General features: G+C 34.4%; 2 protein-coding genes across 4 annotated transcripts in view; one reads left to right on the forward strand and one right to left on the reverse strand.

Annotated features, from left to right (window-relative positions):
- Positions 1 to 21,275, reverse strand: part of LOC139518718 (solute carrier family 23 member 2-like) — a 69,239-nt gene extending 47,964 nt beyond the window's left edge. The window contains exon 1 of one of the 3 annotated variants that reach the window (XM_071310208.1): positions 21,220 to 21,275. Coding sequence is in view for 1 of the 3 variants with exons in the window: in XM_071310204.1 (XP_071166305.1) it covers positions 8,844 to 8,876 (33 nt within the window). In the remaining 2 variants the exon portion in view is untranslated. Of the gene's footprint in view, positions 1 to 4,793; positions 5,078 to 8,843; positions 8,892 to 21,219 lie in introns of those variants that run through there. The other 2 variants (XM_071310204.1, XM_071310207.1) reach the window with 2 other exon arrangements.
- LOC139518715 (N-alpha-acetyltransferase 35, NatC auxiliary subunit-like) overlaps positions 1 to 21,469 on the forward strand; it is a 129,436-nt gene that overhangs the window by 9,631 nt on the left and 98,336 nt on the right. The window lies entirely within an intron of this gene.

Raw genomic sequence — 21,469 nt, forward strand, 5'->3', positions numbered from 1 at the left:
TGACTCAGACTCATTGAGGCGTGGGTTCGTATCCCACCGCTGCCACCACGCCAGTAAGCAGAGAAAACATAACACATGTGATCGTTAGAAAGGCACATTTAATAATGATCGTGAGGCGGTAATCAGTAAAGGGAAATAACCCATCAATCATACATGTATAATCATGACACATGGAATAAGGGAGATAATACAGATTAATACATGTGACAACCAATACAATACATTGGCGCTGTGCAATTGAAAATTTCTTGCTATTGTGCAATACTGTGCAATTGAAAATTTCTTGCTTTTGCACAATACTGTGCAATTGAAGATTTCTTGCTATTGCTGAATACTGTGCAATTGAAAATTTCTTGCTATTGCACAATACTTAATATAATAATTTTGGATCCTCATTTGAACCAACTTGAAAACTGGGCCCATAATCAAAAATCTAAGTACATGTTTAGATTCAGCATATCAAAAAAGCCCAAGAATTCAATTTTTGTTAAAATCAAACTTAGTTTAATTTTGGACCCTTTGGACTTTAATGTAGACCAATTTGAAAACGGGACTAAAAATTAAGAATCTACATACACAGTTAGATTTGGTATATCAAAGAACCCCAATTATTCAATTTTTGATGAAATCAAACAAAGTTTAATTTTGGACTCCGATTTGGACCAACTTGAAAACTGGGCCAATAATCAAAAATCTAAGTACATTTTTAGATTCAGCATATCAAAGAACCCCAAGGATTCAATTTTTGTTAAAATCAAACTAAGTTTAATTTTGGACCCTTTGGACCTTAATGTAGACCAATTTGAAAACGGGACCAAAAATTAAATTCTACATACACAGTTAGATTCGGCATATCAAAGAACCCCAATTATTCAATTTTTGATGAAATCAAACAAAGTTCAATTTTGGAACCTTTGGGCCCCTTATTCCTAAACTGTTGGGACCAAAACTCCCAAAATCAAACCCAACCTATCTTTAGTGGTCATAAATCATGTGTTTAAATTTCATAGATTTCTATTTACTTATACTAAAGTTATTGTGCGAAAACCAAGAATAATGCTTATTTGGGCCCTTTTTTGGCCCCTAATTCCTGAACTGTTTGAACTAAAACTCCCAAAATCAATCCCAACCTTCCTTTTGTGGTCATAAACCTTGTGTCAAAATTTACTTAAACTAAAGTTATAGTGCGAAAACCAAGAAAATGCTTATTTGGGCCCTTTTTTGCCCCTAATTCCTTAAATGTTGAGACCAAAACTCCCAAAATCAATCCCAACCTTCCTTTTGTGGTCATAAACTTTGTGTTAAAATTTCATAGATTTCTATTCACTTTTACTAACGTTAGAGTGCGAATACTAAAAGTATTCGGACGACGACGACGACGCAGACGACGACGCCAACGTCATACCAATATACGACCAAAAAAATTTAATTTTTGCGGTCGTATAAAAAGTACAGGTGGCAGCCCCGAATGGAGAGGAAGTGACAAATAAGATCTACTCTAACATCGTTAGGTTGATTTGCTAGGCACTTTATATATATAAAAACTTGTCTACTATTACAAAAAGTTCACATGAAAAATTTATAGATTTGAATTCATATAAGTTTTAGTCCAAGTTTTTTGTTTACACAGTGTGACTTGTGAAATAAGGAAACAGAAGATTCAAATGTTGTGTCGTAAGTAAAGTTAAATAAAATATCTCATTGAGAAGAATCACAGATCTTTATTATTACAATCTTTCTGGCATAGTCGATTACAATAACCTTACGACACAACATATGCATCTTCTGTTTCCAACATTAAATTTCACAAGTCACACTGTGTAAACAAAAACTTGGACTAAAAATGATGATCAGCCTCTCTTTAACTTCCCAATCTATTACCTGAACAGCCTCTCTTTTAAACTACACAATCTATAATTACCTGAGCAGCCTCTCTTTTAAACTACACAATCTATTACCTGAACTCTAACCTACGAAATTATCAAAATTTCCTTTTTCACAATAAAATCGAAATCTATTTAATTTGATCTTTATCTTCTTTTTTATATGTTTTAAAAACAATTACATCACTAAATAGTAATTTTTAAAAGTAAAACTTATTTCAATAACTGTATAAAGGGAAATAATTCAATATAAAAAAATATCAAAATTTCAATCTCTCATGTTCCACTATTATGACTATGTTCAGAGTGCATTTCTTTCTAACCAAAGTTTTGTAAACGTTGTGTGTCGTTTGCTATAGTTTGTCTAACGTTACAAACGTAGAAACAAATGCATCGTTTAATCATTGCTTACTAACCCTGTATGAACTGTCAAAAATGCATTGACATGTTGTTTGTATTTAAACTTAAAACGCTGGAAAATAGCTTCTATCATTCTATAGAAGATGTTTTAGGGACACAGAACATCGCTCATCTGTTCATATATATCGTTATTGTCAGTTCATCGTCTTCATCAAATGAATGTATGAAAAGTGATGTGAAAACTTTTTAATTAAAATAGCAGCAATGAAAGAAAGGAGGGCAATTCCTATATTTGAGTAATTTGTGACATTGTTTTTAGTTATGACAATCAGGATTATACCTCTTTTTCTTTCGTCGAAATCAATCTTTTCTAGTGGAAAAAATATGTGTAAATGATTGATTCAATGTAGAAAGAAATGCAACATTTGAACTAACAAACGACGAATGTAGACGCATTTGCAGTGAGTGTATATAGTTTGTCAAAGTCTATACAAACGTATGTAAGAAACAAATGATCTCAGCGTGCGCTCGCTGAACCGTTTGTATCGTTTGTTTTAGAATTAACTGTACTCTTAAAGATCCATTATAAGCTTTCAAATGCATGCATTATGATTTATAGTAGTATTAACTTGCCAAATCGGCCGCATTAGTTCCTTTTCTAAAAGGACGCCCGTTAAATCGTATTTCTATAGTAGACCCTGCATAAGTGACACCTGTCATCTAATGATACCCTAGTAGACCCTGCATGAGTGACACCTGTCATCTTATGATACCCTAGTAGACCCTGCATGAGTGACACCTATCATCTTATGATAACCCTGTAGACCCTGCATGAGTGACACCGGTCATCTTATGATATTCTAGTAGACGTACCCTGCATGAGTGACACCGGTCATTAAAACCTAGTAGACCCTGCACGAGTGACACCTGTCATCTTATGATACCCTAGAAGACCATGCATGAGTGACACCTGCTGTCATCTTATGATACCCTAGTAGACCCTGCATGAGTGACACTTGTCATCTTATGATACCCTAGAAGACCATGCATGAGTGACACCTGCTGTCATCTTATGATACCCTAGTAGACCCTGCATGAGTGACACCTGTCATCTTATGATACCCCTGTAGACCCTGCATGAGTGACATCGGTCATCTTATGATACCCTAGTAGACCCTGCATGAGTGACACCGGTCATCAAAACTTAGTAAACCCTGCATGAGTGACACCTATCATCTTAGGATACCCTAGTAGACCCTGCATGAGTGACACCGGTCATCAAAACCTAATAGACCCTGCATGAGCGACATCTTAATATGATACCCTAATAGACCCTGTATGAGTTACCCCCTGTCATCATATGATTACCTAGTAGACCCTGAAGAAACTGAGTCAATTACAGAAATGCTGCCGGGCCTGATGAAGAAACTGGGTCAATAACAGATAGCTTTGCTGCCGGGTCTGATGAAGAAACTGAGTCAATAACAGATAGATTTGCTGCCGGGCCTGATGAAGAAACTAAGTCAATCACAGATTTGCTGCCGGGCCTGCATGGCCTGATGAAGAAACTAAGTCAATTACAGACATGCTGCCGGGTCTGATGAAGAAACAGAGTCATTAATGGTCATAACAGACATACTGCCGGGCTTGATGAAGAAACTGAGTCATTATAGTTATTCTGTCGGGCCTGATGAAGAAACGGAGTCCATTTCAGACATGCTGCCGGGCCTCATGAAGAAACTGAGTCAATTACAGATTTGCTGCATCTATACTAAACCTACAAAATGCCAGTAAGTGGGATCTACTGTAATGTAAGAAAACCAAACTAATTGCAATAAAAGAAAAAAAATGACGTATTTTTACCAGGTAAGAAGGATAAGCGATTCAGTTTATTGAAAGCACATTGTTTTCAAGCTACAGGTTTTTTTTTTTTAAGTTGTCTGAATTCGTATAGAATATATATATATATGGACAATGTCGATCTTGTTCGAACCAGCTTGATATACCTATCATCTAGTTGTCTTGTTCTCGTCCTTACATCTGTATATTACTGAACTATATGCCACTGGACGTTACACCCCATATCTATCTTGTTCTCGTCCTTACATCTGTATATTACTGAACTATATGCCACTGGACGTTACACCCCATATCTATCTTGTTAATTATTTTGACTATCGTATCAGCCTTGATTTTCTTTAAACATGTTAAATAAAATATTATATTAATATGCTGCTGTAGAAATGATAACAAATGGCAAATAAGTTCCGAAACAAATTTATTTTAAGGATCGAACAATAAAAAAAAAAAAAAAAAAATTAAATAAATAAACAGGAATCAGCATAGATTTGTTGTGGTACATTCTTATTATTCCTGATATTTACTAAAAATGACCTGTGGATATATTGACCATCTCGGTGTTATATAAGGCTTAAACGATGACAAGTGTATCAGCACTCCGTTAATATGTGTGGAGAAGAAATAGTTATAGTAGATAGAAACAATTAATCAATCAGTGGTTTAAAAAAATCTTTATTTCTAGTGACTTACCTTGACGGATATTATTCCAGACCGATAAGAATTTTAATAATTCACCGGAAGACAATGTGAACACAATGCGATCGGAAGTTACACAACCTCACATCGCGTTTCTCAGAATAAAAGGTTAAATGTTGCTAAAATGCCTAGTAGTTCGTATTGATTTTCTATTATTAGTTATTTATTTTTATTCAGTGTCGTTAACACTATATTTTCACATGAATTGTCAATAAATGAAAAGTAGCTCGATTAGTCGGTGAACAACAAAAAATACACAAGAAAAACATATCCGCGTACAAATCACGTGTAGTAGTTTCCACGTGTTCCATTTATTTATATAAACCATGCCGGGACAACATTGATCAACCGTGTGACCGTGACTTTTCTTTCAAGCAGAGTCGACATGCTTCACTAAATGCGTTACAACCTGAGTTAATAATAGAATACTAGTCAGACTAGAAGTGCGTACGGACAACTGTGAAAATTATTTCATGTAATTAAAAGTCTAAAAATAGGCTGATTGTGGGGACCTGGGAGAAAATATGGAATTTCTCTTAATTTTATTGAAGCCCCCACTTTGAAAAAAGAAACTAAATTTCGCCCCTACCCCAAAATTTCTCAAAACTCATATTTTGTCATAACGTTTACAACAAAAAAGAAATGGTATTTCTACATAAAATTATTGAATAGGATGTTGCAGTATGGGAACTTTCAGTGGCGGATCCAGAAATTTTCAAAAGTGGGGGCCCACTAACTGACCTAAGAGGGGGCCCGCTCCAGTCACGCTTCAGTGATTCCCTATATAAGCAACCAAATTTTTTCCCAAAAAGGCCCCCCCCCCCCCCCCGCTAAATCCGCCTCTGACTTTAGTCCGGATCAGCGATACCGTGATGGGGACAAGGCAATTGTTTCTGCCCTACCCAGATTTTTCTCAATATCCGTTTTTTTGTTGTTGGTTTCGGGTTGGGCTTTTTTCTTTTTATTTCTGCAACTAATTATGGCTTACGACAATTTCCTTTGGGAATTTTTTTTAAGTGTATGAATAAATATAGAAACTAAGGATTCGGTTTATATGACCCCCCCCCCCCCCCCCTTTTTTTTTTTACACATGCATACATGAATGAGTGATCAAATTTTGTGCTCTGGATTAGAAATTAACATACTCAATTTTTACTGCAAGACTATCAAATGATTGTAGTATTCCTTTGTATATACAATAGAATACTTGCAAAGTTGCTCCTGTGTCAATATTTAGAGGAGGGGGGGGGGGGTCTCAACATAAAGAAGCAAAAATACCTAGGTGATACATAATGAGCCCACGACAACCAGGGTCGAGTTCAATATCGTAGCAGCAACGTAGCTGCTTACAATATTTATGTTACAACTAGTTTATAGCTACACGTTCAATAGTCAAAATCTACGTAGCACTACGTAGCTGCTACGATATTGAACGCAGCCCTGGTGTGTCAGATTAAGCTTTAAGTTCTACACGGTATAACTTAATCTTATTGCTAAACGAATGTCGTTATGGAAAGGTCTTGTCCTTCACGTTTTGGGAAAGTTCAATAAGGCTACAACTAATAAACCGAATGTCGTTAGAGAAAGGTTCAATACGGCTACAACTAGCATGTCCTGAGAGCATGTCGTACCTTTATTTGAGTATTCATACTAAAATACATGCAAACATAAACAAACATGTACAGAAATTTGTTTCTTGCGGAAAAAAAAGTATTCAAATTATTTTTCAACAGGAAAAAATATTACGTGTGTCATCGTTTCAATGGTATATTCATTGACAAATTTATACACAATACAATTCCTTATTTACAGAATCGATGGTCTTATGAGGGCATTTAAAACCCAGATTATATTTCAAATGTACACCGCAAAACATTCACTAATTCTTGTAAACCAATGATTATACTTGACTTTTATAAAAACCCAGATTTAACGAAAAGTGAGCTAATCAACCGGAGAAAGGGAAGTTATTCAATGTGAAAAAATTAACTGTAAGTGTAAATGAGGGGCGAAAGATATTAGAGGGACACTCTAAGTCATAGATAGAAAATAAACTGACAACACCATGACTAAAAAAGAAAACGACAAACAGACAAACAATAGTACATAAGACAAAATATGGAAAACTAAATACTAAAAAACACGAGCCCCGCCAACATTTGGGTAGATCTCATGTGCTCCGGAAGGGCAAGAAGATCCTGCTCCTCATGTGGAACTCATCGTGTTACTCATTTATTACAAACCCGGTAAATAGTCTAATTCGGTAGGTCATAAAAGAGGGACGAAAGATACAACAGAGAGAGTCAAACTCATAGATAGAAAATAAACTGACAACGCCACGTCCAAGCCTTGCCTTGCTTAAGGAAGGATCTGTGTTTAATCGCATTGTACATATTATTGTTGTTCTAGAAAAACAAGTATATGTACATCACGCCACTATGTTGGTAAGATGTAACAGTTTACTGTGAATTGATTACACCTTAGTTTGAGTTGTTTGATATTATCAGTTCTGACTTATTCATAAGGAACATAAAAGTTAAAAAAAAATATATATATAGTTATGAGGAGCAATATACAAGCCTTCATCCTCCTATCAGCAAACTTTTGTCACAAGTCACTAACAGGTAAATTAATAAATGTTTGATTTATTAGAACGTGTATAGATAAAGTCTCGTAATACCCCGCTTCCGTGTCGAACAAGCTGTATTGTAAACAATCTGTTATTTTTTTTGCGTGATAGATCATTATGGGGTCCTCTTGGCAGTACGCGTTTAAACTATGTCGATTTCTTTGGAACATCAGAAAGACAACTATTTGATTTTAAACAAATGAAGCTTCAAGTGCAGGGTGTAAATTGATGGATAGATACAATAGATGTATAAACGTATTTTTACTCGCAAGGAAAAAGAAAAAAAAACTCATGGCATATAAATATTTTTTTAACTAAATTTATATGTACGTGCTATGTGAGGGTACCATAACATATAATGGGGAGGGTAACAACATAACATATAATGGGGAGGGTAACATAATCTATAATGGGCAGGGTAACATTACTTATAATGGAGAGGGTAATATATCATATAAAGGGGAGAGTAACATAACACATAATGGGGATAGTAATATAAAATATAATGAAGAGGGTAACATAAAATATTGTGTGGAGGATTGGGAGGGTAACATAGCGGAGGATTGGGAGGGTAACATAGCGGAGGATTGGGAGGGTAACATAGCGGACGATTGGGAGGGTAACATATCGGAAGATTGGGAGGGTAACATAAAATATTATGTGGAGGATTTGGAGGGTAACATAGCGGAAGATTTGGAGGGTAACATAGCGGAGGATTGGGAGGGTAACATAGCGGAGGATTGGGAGGGTAACATAGCGGAAGATTGGGAAGGTAACATAGCGGAGGATTGGGAGGGTAACATAAAATATTATGTGGAGGATTTGGAAGGTAACATAGCGGAGGATTGGGAGGGTAACATAAAATATTATGTGGAGGATTGGGATGGTAACATAGCGGAGGATTTGGAGGGTAACATAGCGGAGGATTGGGAGGGTAACATAGCGGAAGATTGGGAGGGTAACATAGCGGAGGATTGGGAGGGTAACTTAGCGGAGGATTGGGAGGGTAACATAGCGGATGATTGGGAGGGTAACATAGCGGAGGATTGGGAGGGTAACATAGCGGAGGATTGGGAGGGTAACATAGCGGAAGATTGGGAGGGTAACATAGCGGAGGATTGGGAGGGTAACATAGCGGAAGATTTGGAGGGTAACATAGCGGAGGATTGGGAGGGTAACATAGCGGAAGATTGGGAGGTTAACATAGCGGAGGATTGGGAGGTTAACATAGCGGAGGATTTGAAGGGTAACATAACGGAGGATTGGGAGGATATCATAGCGAAGGATATGGGAAAGTACATTTAACACAACATATAATGGGGAGGGATAAATAAGGTATAATTAGGAGGGTAACATAACGGATGATGGGGAGGATGACATAACAAATAATGTTTGAGGAGCGGGTAATAACTTACCGCTATTACTTTTATCCCTTCGATGGCAAACATATCACACTGGTGCTATACCCACTGGGTATCTGTTAAATATAAATGATAACATGTTTAACCTCTCTACTCAAATCTATGATGAAACAAAGGGAACCAGACCGATATAAGATGTTTTATTTAGACTTTCCCTTAACATAACGATCAACAAAACAGAACCTAACAGACTACATGTATAACATGACGATCAACAGATATAAAACAGAACCTAACAGACTACATGTATAACAAAACAATCAACAGATATAAAACAGAACCTAACAGACTACATGTTGACATGACGATCAACAGATATAAAACAGAACCAAACTGACTACATGTATAACATGACGATCAACAGATATAAAACAGAACCTAACTGACTTCATGTATAACATAACGATCAACAGATATAAAACAGAACCTAACAGACTACATGTTGACATGACGATCAACAGACATAAAACAGAACCTAACAGACTACATGTATAACATAACGATCAATAGACATAAAACAGAACCTAACAGACTACATGTATAACATAACGATCAATAGACATAAAACAGAACCTAACAGACTACATGTATAACATTACGATCAACAGACATAAAACAGAACCTAACAGACTACATGTATAACATAACGATCAACAGACATAAAACAGAACCTAACAGACTACATGTATAACATAACGATCAATAGGCATAAAACAAAACCTAACAGACTACATGTATAACATAACGATCAATAAACATAAAACAGAACCTAACAGACTACATGTATAACATAACGATCAATAGACATAAAACAGAACCTAACAGACTACATGTATAACATAACGATCAATAGACATAAAACAGAACCTAACAGACTACATGTATAACATAACGATCAATAGACATAAAACAGAACCTAACAGACTTCATGTATAACATGACGATCAACAGATATAAAACAGAACCTAACAGACTTCATGTTTAACATGACGATCAATAGACATAACACAGAACATAACAGACTACATGTATAACATAACGATCAACAGATATAAAACAGAACCTAACAGACTTCATGTTTAACATGACGATCAATAGACATAAAACAGAACCTAACAGACTACATGTATAACATAACGATCAATAGACATAAAACAAAACCTAACAGACTACATGTATAACATAACGATCAATAGACATAAAACAGAACCTAACAGACTTCATGTATAACATGACGATCAACAGATATAAAACAGAACCTAACAGACTTCATGTTTAACATGACGATCAATAGACATAACACAGAACATAACAGACTACATGTATAACATAACGATCAACAGACATAAAACAGAACATAACAGACTACATGTATAACATAACGATCAATAAACATAAAACAGAACCTAACAGACTACATGTATAACATAACGATCAATAGACATAAAACAGAACCTAACAGACTACATGTATAACATAACGATCAATAGACATAAAACAGAACCTAACAGACTACATGTATAACATAACGATCAACAGATATAAAACAGAACCTAACAGACTACATGTATAACATAACGATCAACAGACATAAAACAGAACCTAACAGACTACATGTATAACATAACGATCAACAGATATAAAACAGAACCTAACTGACTACATGTATAACATAACGATCAACAGATATAAAACAGAACCTAACAGACTACATGTATAACATAACGATCAACAGACATAAAACAGAACCTAACAGACTACATGTATAACATAACGATCAACAGATATAAAACAGAACCTAACTGAATACATGTATAACATAACGATCAACAGACATAAAACAGAACCTAACAGACTAAATGTATAACATAACGATCAACAGATATAAAACAGAACCTAACAGACTACATGTATAACATAACGATCATAAAAATAAAATTGAGAATGGAAATGGTGAATATGCCAAAGAGACAACAACCCGACCATAGAAAAAAACAACAGCAGAAGGTCACCAACAGGTCTTCAGGAGGAACAGACATAACACATAACCTAAATGACCCCATGTATAACATAAAAATCTATAGACATAACACAGAACCTAACTGACTCCATGTACAACACAAACAGAAATCTGAACATAACAGTGTGTTCGCAACAGAAGCAGGATACCAGGAGACAATAAATGTTTCGTATAATTATGTTTACGTTTCGTGTTATATGTGCTGCACCAGTATATTAGTATAGTAGAAAGGTAGATTGCAGGATATAAAGTAGTTAATCCGCCACAAACAGATAAATAGACCTAATGGTAGCGAATCAAAGTAAAACATACCCCTATATCTTTCTTCAGCATAAAAGTTACTCTCACTGTTAATTGTGTAGAAGATATAATGGGAATTATCTAAAGAGACTTTTTATAAGACTAGTGTATGCTTTTAGGAAATTTCTAGTAGCATTGGAAATCGTCTAGAATATTATTATTTACCGTTTCTAAACCTTTGATTGATCATTGTATGTTTCTGTAATGCTGTGTTTATTTTTTGTGATCACTACCATAACAGTAGAATGTCAATTTCTGGAACAACTCGAAATAGATAGCACTTATCAGAGCTAACAATAAAAAGTAAGTCGATTTAAACTCCCACACATAACAATATAGAACGGAAATTACAATATATTTACCCCATTCATTTATTTAACAGTTTAAATTATTGTTATGTGTAACAGGGTAACTCAATCTGTTAACCCATTTTCTTTCGCCATTTGATAAGGGGTCATATTTCTTCACAGTCTGTTTACAATAACAATGATCGTTTTGAAAATATCAATTTAGTGTATTGATTTTATTTAAATGTCTGACCAAAGGTCAATACAGGTCATGAATTTCTGTTTCTTTTAGAGACATCAATATGCTCAACATTTCTATCTTGTTTCAAACTAGAAATTTTACATTTTGAGACAGCGTAAGGTTATTCCCTTTATAATGCACATCTGAAAATGTTCTAAATGAAATATTTTGATGATGTAAAGTTGATATTCACCGGTACCTAGTACCAGATTTCTTTATATTACTTTTATTTCATCTCAAACACCTTAATGTTCTTTGGTGTTATGACACATTACTTGACATATATAGCATGCAGTTGGTCCCTGTGAATTAGTCACTGAATAACCTGGGGAATTACCCACTGAGTTCATTTATAAGAAGTCAGTTGGTTTTACAACTCATAGTTAATGTAGAAACGTAACACACAAGACTAATACGGTCAAAGAGTCATATATAAGGCTCATGCATGTACATAAATGCGACCGAAGTAGAGTCGCACATAAGGTTTATATATACAAAACGGTCAGTGCAACGTCCCACTAAAGTCTTATACACGTGTTTATATGTCAGTGTAGAGTCACCCATAAGGTTAAATATTCATCAATAAAGTCAACTTGTAGTAACCCATTAGGCTTAAACATTAATACGGTCAATGTAGAGTCATCTATCAGGCTTATACATTAATACGGTCCGTAAAGAGTCTTCTATAAGGCTTATACATTAATGAGGTCCGTATAGAGTCATCTATAAGGCTTATACATTAATACGGTCTATATAGAGTCTTCTATAAGGCTTATACATTAATACGGTCCGTATAGAGTCATCTATAAGGCTTATACATTAATACGGTCCGTATAGAGTCATCTATAAGGCTTATACATTAATACGGTCTGTATAGAGTCATCTATAAGGCTTATACATTAATACGGTCCGTATAGAGTCATCTATAAGGCTTATACATTAATACGGTCCGTATAGAGTCATCTATAAGTTGTATATTTTAATACTGTCAATGTATACGTACAGTATTCGGGGTACGGTCATACACAGGTTTTCTTGTACATTAATATGGTCATTGTAGAGTCACCAATCAGGCTTATACAATGTATATATATTTATATAATAGTTCTTGAAAAACTGGTCATTATCGTGATATATGGATTGCCCACAGGACAGTGGTATTGACTAAGATAGTGATAATGACTGAGCCGAAGGCGAGTTCATTATCGCTGTCGCAGTCAATACCATTTGTTCTGTTAATGACCGATTGAATTTATTACTGAAGAATAATGAATGTCATGTGGCCCCTTTTTATCCAATAATAGAAGCTTAATATTCTTAACCACCGATATGAAATAAATATATATATCACTGACTCAGACGTACTTATTAATATAATTATTTTCTGTGACTGTATCTTGCATTAATTTGTAGGATCCTTTACTATAGATAATTGAGCTGATCTGTAACAATTACATCTCCATGCCTTATATAGCATGTACTGTAGTACGCTGCTAGATTAAAACTGACGAGGAAAGGTAACACACGGCCACCGAAAGCTTTATTATTGTGAAGCCCAGGTGGTCGTGTGGTCTAGCGGGACGGCTACAGTGCAGGCAATTTGGTGTCACGATATCTCAGTAGCATGGGTTCGAATCCCGGCGAGGGAAGAACAAAAAATTTGCGAAAGCAAATTTACAGATCTAACATTGTTGGGTTGATGTTTAGACGAGTTGTATATACATTATGTACACAGCCATGTTGTAGAGTTGTCACTGACTCAGACGTACTTATAAATATAATTGTTTTCTGTGACTGTATCTCGCATTAATTTATAGGATCCTTTACTATAGATAATTAAGCTGATCTGTAACAATAACATCTTCATGCCTTATATATCATGTACTGTAGTACGACGCTAGATTAAAACTGACGAGGAAAGGTAACACACGGCCACCGAAAGCTTTATTATTGTGAAGCCCAGGTGGTCGTGTGGTCTAGAACAAAAAATTTGCGAAAGCAAATTTACAGATCTAACATTGTTGAGTTGATGTTTAGACGAGTTATATATACAATACGGTCATATTAGGCTTCATGATACGTCTCATTTCTTAAGACGTATCATTAATACAGTAAACGTTGATCGAGTACGTCACACACAAAGGTCACATATTTCAAAATACAGCAAGTGTCAAGTAGAGTCACACATAAGGATTAAACATAAATAAGAACAGTTAAAATTCACATAAGGCAGCAACCATTTGATTTTCTGGGGGGGGCTATGTTTTTTTTTGGAAAAAAAAGTTTGTTTCCAGTTTTTGGAGAAAAAATAATTTGTTATTTGATTCTGAGTAAAAAAAAAATTTGTTTCACCCTCAGTTGCCTCTATATGTATTGCTAAAATTGAAAGAAAAAAATTGTTTTCGACTTGTCGCGAAAAAAAATAGATTGTTTTTCGCCACAGGCGAAAAAAAAAGTTTGTACAGAAAAAAAACCATAGCCCCCCCCCCCCCCCCCCAGAAAATCAAATGGTTGCTGCCTAAGAAGATTAAACATGAACACGGCCACTGTTAAGTCACCCATTAGCAGTAATACGTTCAGTGTAGAGAATCACACGTCTGGATAATACATCAACACAGTCAGTGTTAAGTCATCCATTACCGGTAATACGTTCAGTGTAGAGAATCACACGTCTGGATAATACATCAACACGGTCAGTGTTAAGTCATCCATTACCGGTAATACGTTCAGTGTAAATAATCACACATCTGGATAATACATCAACACGGTCAGTGTAAAGTCACCCATTACCGGTAATACGTTCAGTGTAAATAATCACACATCTGGATAATACATCAACACGGTCAGTGTAAAGTCACCCATTACCGGTAATTAATACGTTCAGTGTAGAGAATCACACGTCTGGATAATACATCAACACGGTCAAGGTTAAATCACATATAAAGCTAACACATTCTTACGGTCAGAGTAGAATCACACAACAGTCTTATACATTAATACAGTCAGTGTAGAGTCACCTAAAAGTCTTATACATTAATACGGTCAGTGTAGAGTCACCTATAAGGCTTATACATTAATACGGTCAGTGTAGAGTCACACATAAGGCTTATACATTAACATGATTAATACGGTCAGTGTATAGTCACACATAAGGCTTATACATTATTACGGTCAGTGTAGATTCACACATTAGACTTATACATTAATACGGTCAGTGTGGAGTCACACATAAGGCTTATACATTAATACGGTCAGTGTAGAGTCACACATAAGGCTTATACATTAATACGGTCAGTGTAGAGTCACACATAAGGCTTATACATTAATACGGTCAGCGTAGAGTCACACATAAGGCTTATACATTAATACGGTCAGTGTAGAGTCACACATAAGGCTTATACATTAATACGGTCAGTGTGGAGTCACACATAAGGCTTATACATTAATACGGTCAGTGTAGAGTCACACATAAGGCTTATACATTAATATGGTCAGCGTAGAGTCACACATAAGGCTTATACATTAATATGGTCAGTGTAGAGTCACACATAAGGCTTATACATTAATACGGTCAGTGTGGAGTCACACATAAGGCTTATACATTAACATGATTAATACGGTCAGTGTAGAGTCACACATAAGGCTTATACATTATTACGGTCAGTGTAGAGTCACACATAAGGCTTATACATTAATACGGTCAGCGTAGAGTCACACATAAGGCTTATACATTAATACGGTCAGTGTGGAGTCACACATAAGGCTTATACATTAATACGGTCAGTGTAGAGTCACACATAATGCTTATACATTAATACGGTCAGTGTAGAGTCACACATAAGGCTTATACATTAATACGGTCAGTGTAGAGTCACACATAAGGTATATACACTAATACGGTCATTGTAGAGTCACACATATGGCTTATACATCAATACAGTCTCACATAAGGCTTTATAAGCACAGTCAAAATGACTGGTGTATTGTACGTTTTGCGTGCAGAATTAATTATAGTCTTTGGAATTTAAATTACCCGGTTATCTAATGCGATTCGGTTTAGAAGTACCGTCTCATGTAAGACAACAAATTGAGGTTTCAAGGCTGATATTTGGTAATATTGTTTTTACGTACGATGGCGGTTTTAATGATAATTAATGTAAGGTCATACCTTAGACGTTATCTTCGTAAATGACTTCTCATGGTTTGTTTACTACCAGATATATCTTATCTACAGGTTCATTGAACTATGTCTCTGGTCAAAGATTGTCATTTCATTTTAAGCAAGCAAATGTTTGCCTTTTTCACGAAATAGTTCAGCACACAGTCGTCCACTTGAGCTTATGTTGTCCATCTTTACTGTCTGAACGTTATCATTTTTTATAGAGTTGTTTGGTCACTTGAGATCTTATAAAACAAGTGTAAGGATATGGAAAAACAGAAGTAAAACGGCAATTCTTAAAGATTAATTCCCATATCCTCTGGGTAGTTTGAAGGAAACTAATACATCTTCATAACAAGCCTTAGTAATTGATTTTAATAAATTGACTCTGTAAACAGACACATTCATACTAGTATTCGAAATGATAGCGGATTTACTATCTACCAAAACCGACACATGTAACACAGGGACTCGGTTAGCCGATTAAAAAATAAAATTCATATTTTTTCAATCTTTTTTCGTATTTACTATCTATTGTATTACATTAAATCATTTGACGGACGGAGATGCAGTGGTATAATATTATATTTCCAGACGAGCCGATGTACAATAAAGTTTTACTTTATATGGTTTATTTATTTATTTATGGTCTGACGGACGGTGGTACAGTGATATAACTTTAAACTGACTGACTGACGGATGTACAATATAGTATAACTTTATATGATATGACGGACGGAGGTACAGTGGTATAACTTTAAATTGACTGACTGACGGATGTACAATATAGTATAACTTTATATGATATGCCGGACGGAGGTACAGTGATATAACTTTAAATTGACTGACTGACGGATGTACAATATAGTATAACTTTATATGATATGACGGATGGAGTAACAGTGATGTAACTTTTAATTGACGGCCGGAAATAAGTACAATATAGTATAACTTTATATGATATGCTGGACGGAGGAACAGTGATATAACTTTGAATTGACTGACTGACGGATGTACAATATATTATAACTTTATATGATATGACGGACGGAGGAACAGTGATATAACTTTAAATTGACTGACTGACGGATGTACAATATAGTATAACTTTATATGATATGACGGACGGAGGAACAGTGATATAACTTTAAATTGACTGACTGACAAATGTACAATATAGTTTAACTTTATATGATATGCCGGACGGAGATACAGTGGTAGAACTTTAAATTGACTGACTGACGGATGTACAATATAGTATAACTTTATATAATATGCCGGACGGAGGTACAGTAATATAACTTTAAATTGACTGAATGACGGATGTACAATATAGTATAACTTTATATGATATGCCGGACGGAGGTACAGTAATATAACTTTAAATTGACTGACTGACGGATGTACAATATAGTATAACTTTATATGGTCTGACGGACGGAGGTACAGTGGTATTATACAAATATAGCCTTTGTATGAGGTCGATACAAGGATATATTGACCTCAAAGAAGTATATTGACTGAGGACGAAGTCCGAGGTCGATATACTTATTTGGGTCGATATATCCTGTATTGACCTCATACAAAGGCTATATTTGTTATATTATTAATTCCAGACCATTATGTATATTTGTATCAAAATCGTCATTTGATTTTGTTTGAATTTTATACATCATATTGTCTCCTTGACAATAACAACATATTAGTTGTTATTTAATTATTTTGTTTGTTTGTTTGACATCTTAGGTATTTGAAGACTTTTTTCATCAAATAATCGATCACAGATATCATTTGTTTCAAAACGTTTAACGATATCATGAAATTCATTACATGACGTCACAAAGTAAATCGGTGTTTAGATATTCTAAAAATAACCGTGCAATATGCTCTGTGCAATATGCTTTTTGTTATCCGCCGTTTTCTCTCTACCTTCGAAAATATAGTTTAACATGTGACTATCCCTAAACGAATCAAATTTGTTAAAATATACGAATTAATAATATTACTTTATATTGTCTGACGGACGGAGGTACAGTTGTATTACTTTAAATTGACTAACTGACGGATGTACAATATAGTATAACTTTATATGATATGCCGGACGGAGATACAGTGGTAGAACTTTAAATTGACTGACTGACGGATGTACAATATAGTATAACTTTATATAATATGCCGGACGGAGGTACAGTAATATAACTTTAAATTGACTGAATGACGGATGTACAATATAGTATAACTTTATATGATATGCCGGACGGAGGTACAGTAATATAACTTTAAATTGACTGACTGACGGATGTACAATATAGTATAACTTTATATGATATGCCGGACGGAGGTACAGTGGTATAACTTTAAATTGACTGACGGGCGGATATACAATACAGTATAACTTTATATGATATGCCGGACGGAGGTACAGTGTAATACCTTTAAATTGACGGACGGAAAGAAGTACAAAAGTGTAACTTTAAATTGACAAACGGACGGAGGTACAATGTTATAACTTTAAATTGACAGACGAACGAAGGTAAAATGTTATAACTTTAAATTGATAGACGGACGAAGGTACAATATTATAACATTAAATCGTTTGACGGACGGAGGTACGGAGGTATTACTTTAAAATGAGTGAAAAATGGTGGTACAACAGTATATATTAACTTTAAATTGACTGACAGAAGGAAGTACAATAGTATAACTTTATATGGTCTGACGGACGGAGGTACAGTGGTATTATACAAATATAGCCTTTGTATGAGGTCGATACAAGGATATATTGACCTCAAAGAAGTATATTGACTGAGGACGAAGTCCGAGGTCGATATACTTATTTGGGTCGATATATCCTGTATTGACCTCATACAAAGGCTATATTTGTTATATTATTAATTCCAGACCATTATGTATATTTGTATCAAAATCGTCATTTGATTTTGTTTGAATTTTATACATCATATTGTCTCCTTGACAATAACAACATATTAGTTGTTATTTAATTATTTTGTTTGTTTGTTTGACATCTTAGGTATTTGAAGACTTTTTTCATCAAATAATCGATCACAGATATCATTTGTTTCAAAACGTTTAACGATATCATGAAATTCATTACATGACGTCACAAAGTAAATCGGTGTTTAGATATTCTAAAAATAACCGTGCAATATGCTCTGTGCAATATGCTTTTTGTTATCCGCTGTTTTCTCTCTACCTTCGAAAATATAGTTTAACATGTGACTATCCCTAAACGAATCAAATTTGTTAAAATATACGAATTAATAATATTACTTTATATTGTCTGACGGACGGAGGTACAGTTGTATTACTTTAAATTGACTAACTGACGGATGTACAATATAGTATAACTTTATATGATATGCCGGACGGAGATACAGTGGTAGAACTTTAAATTGACTGACTGACGGATGTACAATATAGTATAACTTTATATAATATGCCGGACGGAGGTACAGTAATATAACTTTAAATTGACTGAATGACGGATGTACAATATAGTATAACTTTATATGATATGCCGGACGGAGGTACAGTAATATAACTTTAAATTGACTGACTGACGGATGTACAATATAGTATAACTTTATATGATATGCCGGACGGAGGTACAGTGGTATAACTTTAAATTGACTGACGGGCGGATATACAATACAGTATAACTTTATATGATATGCCGGACGGAGGTACAGTGTAATACCTTTAAATTGACGGACGGAAAGAAGTACAAAAGTGTAACTTTAAATTGACAAACGGACGGAGGTACAATGTTATAACTTTAAATTGACAGACGAACGAAGGTAAAATGTTATAACTTTAAATTGATAGACGGACGAAGGTACAATATTATAACATTAAATCGTTTGACGGACGGAGGTACGGAGGTATTACTTTAAAATGAGTGAAAAATGGTGGTACAACAGTATATATTAACTTTAAATTGACTGACAGAAGGAAGTACAATAGTATAACTTTATATGGTCTGACGGACGGAGGTACAATGGTATTATACAAATATAGCCTTTGTATGAGGTCGATACAAGGATATATTGACCTCAAAGAAGTATATTGACTGAGGACGAAGTCCGAGGTCGATATACTTATTTGGGTCGATATATCCTGTATTGACCTCATACAAAGGCTATATTTGTTATATTATTAATTCCAGACCATTATGTATATTTGTATCAAAATCGTCATTTGATTTTGTTTGAATTTTATACATCATATTGTCTCCTTGACAATAACAACATATTAGTTGTTATTTAATTATTTTGTTTGTTTGTTTGACATCTTAGGTATTTGAAGACTTTTTTCATCAAATAATCGATCACAGATATCATTTGTTTCAAAACGTTTAACGATATCATGAAATTCATTACATGACGTCACAAAGTAAATCGGTGTTTAGATATTCTAAAAACAACCGTGCAATATGCTCTGTGCAATATGCTTTTTGTTATCCGCCGTTTTCTCTCTACCTTCGAAAATATAGTTTAACATGTGACTATCCCTAAACGAATCAAATTTGTTAAAATATACGAATTAATAATATTACTTTATATTGTCTGACGGACGGAGGTACAGTTGTATTACTTTAAATTGACTAACTGACGGATGTACAATATAGTATAACTTTATATGATATGACGGACGGAGGTACAATGGTATAACTTTATATGGTCTGACGGACGGAGGTACAATGGTATAACTTTATATGGTGGTACAATGGTATTACTTTATATGGTCTGACGGACGGAGGTACAGTTGTATTACTTTTAATTGACTGACGGACGAAGGTATAGTCCGTTTGATTTCTATAAATCTTCAAAAATTAATTCTTAAAAATTCATTTTTACTAATAAATATTTGTTTTCTTCATGTGTGTTAATGTATGATATATACCAACTCTGACTGTGAATATCATAATTTTGAACCAATAATAAAAAAAAGTCACTCGTTGGCTCTCTATGTGAGCGGTATTACATTTAAATGACTGACGGACTGAAAGTATAATGGTTTAACATTGATGGACTGAAAATTTATTAAATAAAAGTTTTTATAGTTAAAATCATTCTCAGGAACGATATATAGGGTTCCCTTGTTCTTCTGTGATTTTAAATTTTCATCTTCAAAATGTTAGTTTTGTATGATTTTAAAATCTAATACTTTATCTTTGAAATGCATCAAGTTTTAAAACTGTGAATTATTGATATATTATAGGTCGATGGTTATTTGTTTTTGTATATAGTGATATACAATGTATAAGGTAAACGTAGATGAGGAATCTACAAACAACAATTCATATATAGAGCAAATGCCAACTGAAATCTATTAATACATACAGTTAATGAAGACTATTCCTGAGACATGAGTTGTCGCCACACGTATCTTATTATGATTTAAAGGACGGTTCCTTTAATCTAGGCATTATTTAACATCGAAAGTGTTTTAACCATTTAAACAAGCTCAAATCATGTGTGACCACCTACTATTAAAAGAAAATAAAATTTTTGGTGCATAAAATGGTTACAGAAAAACAATGATCCGTCTTTGTATTACTTATGTAATATTGATTTCAAAAGTTTAATGTTC

This window comes from Mytilus edulis, chromosome 4, assembly GCF_963676685.1.
Source record: "Mytilus edulis chromosome 4, xbMytEdul2.2, whole genome shotgun sequence".
Lineage (NCBI taxonomy): Eukaryota > Metazoa > Mollusca > Bivalvia > Mytilida > Mytilidae > Mytilus > Mytilus edulis.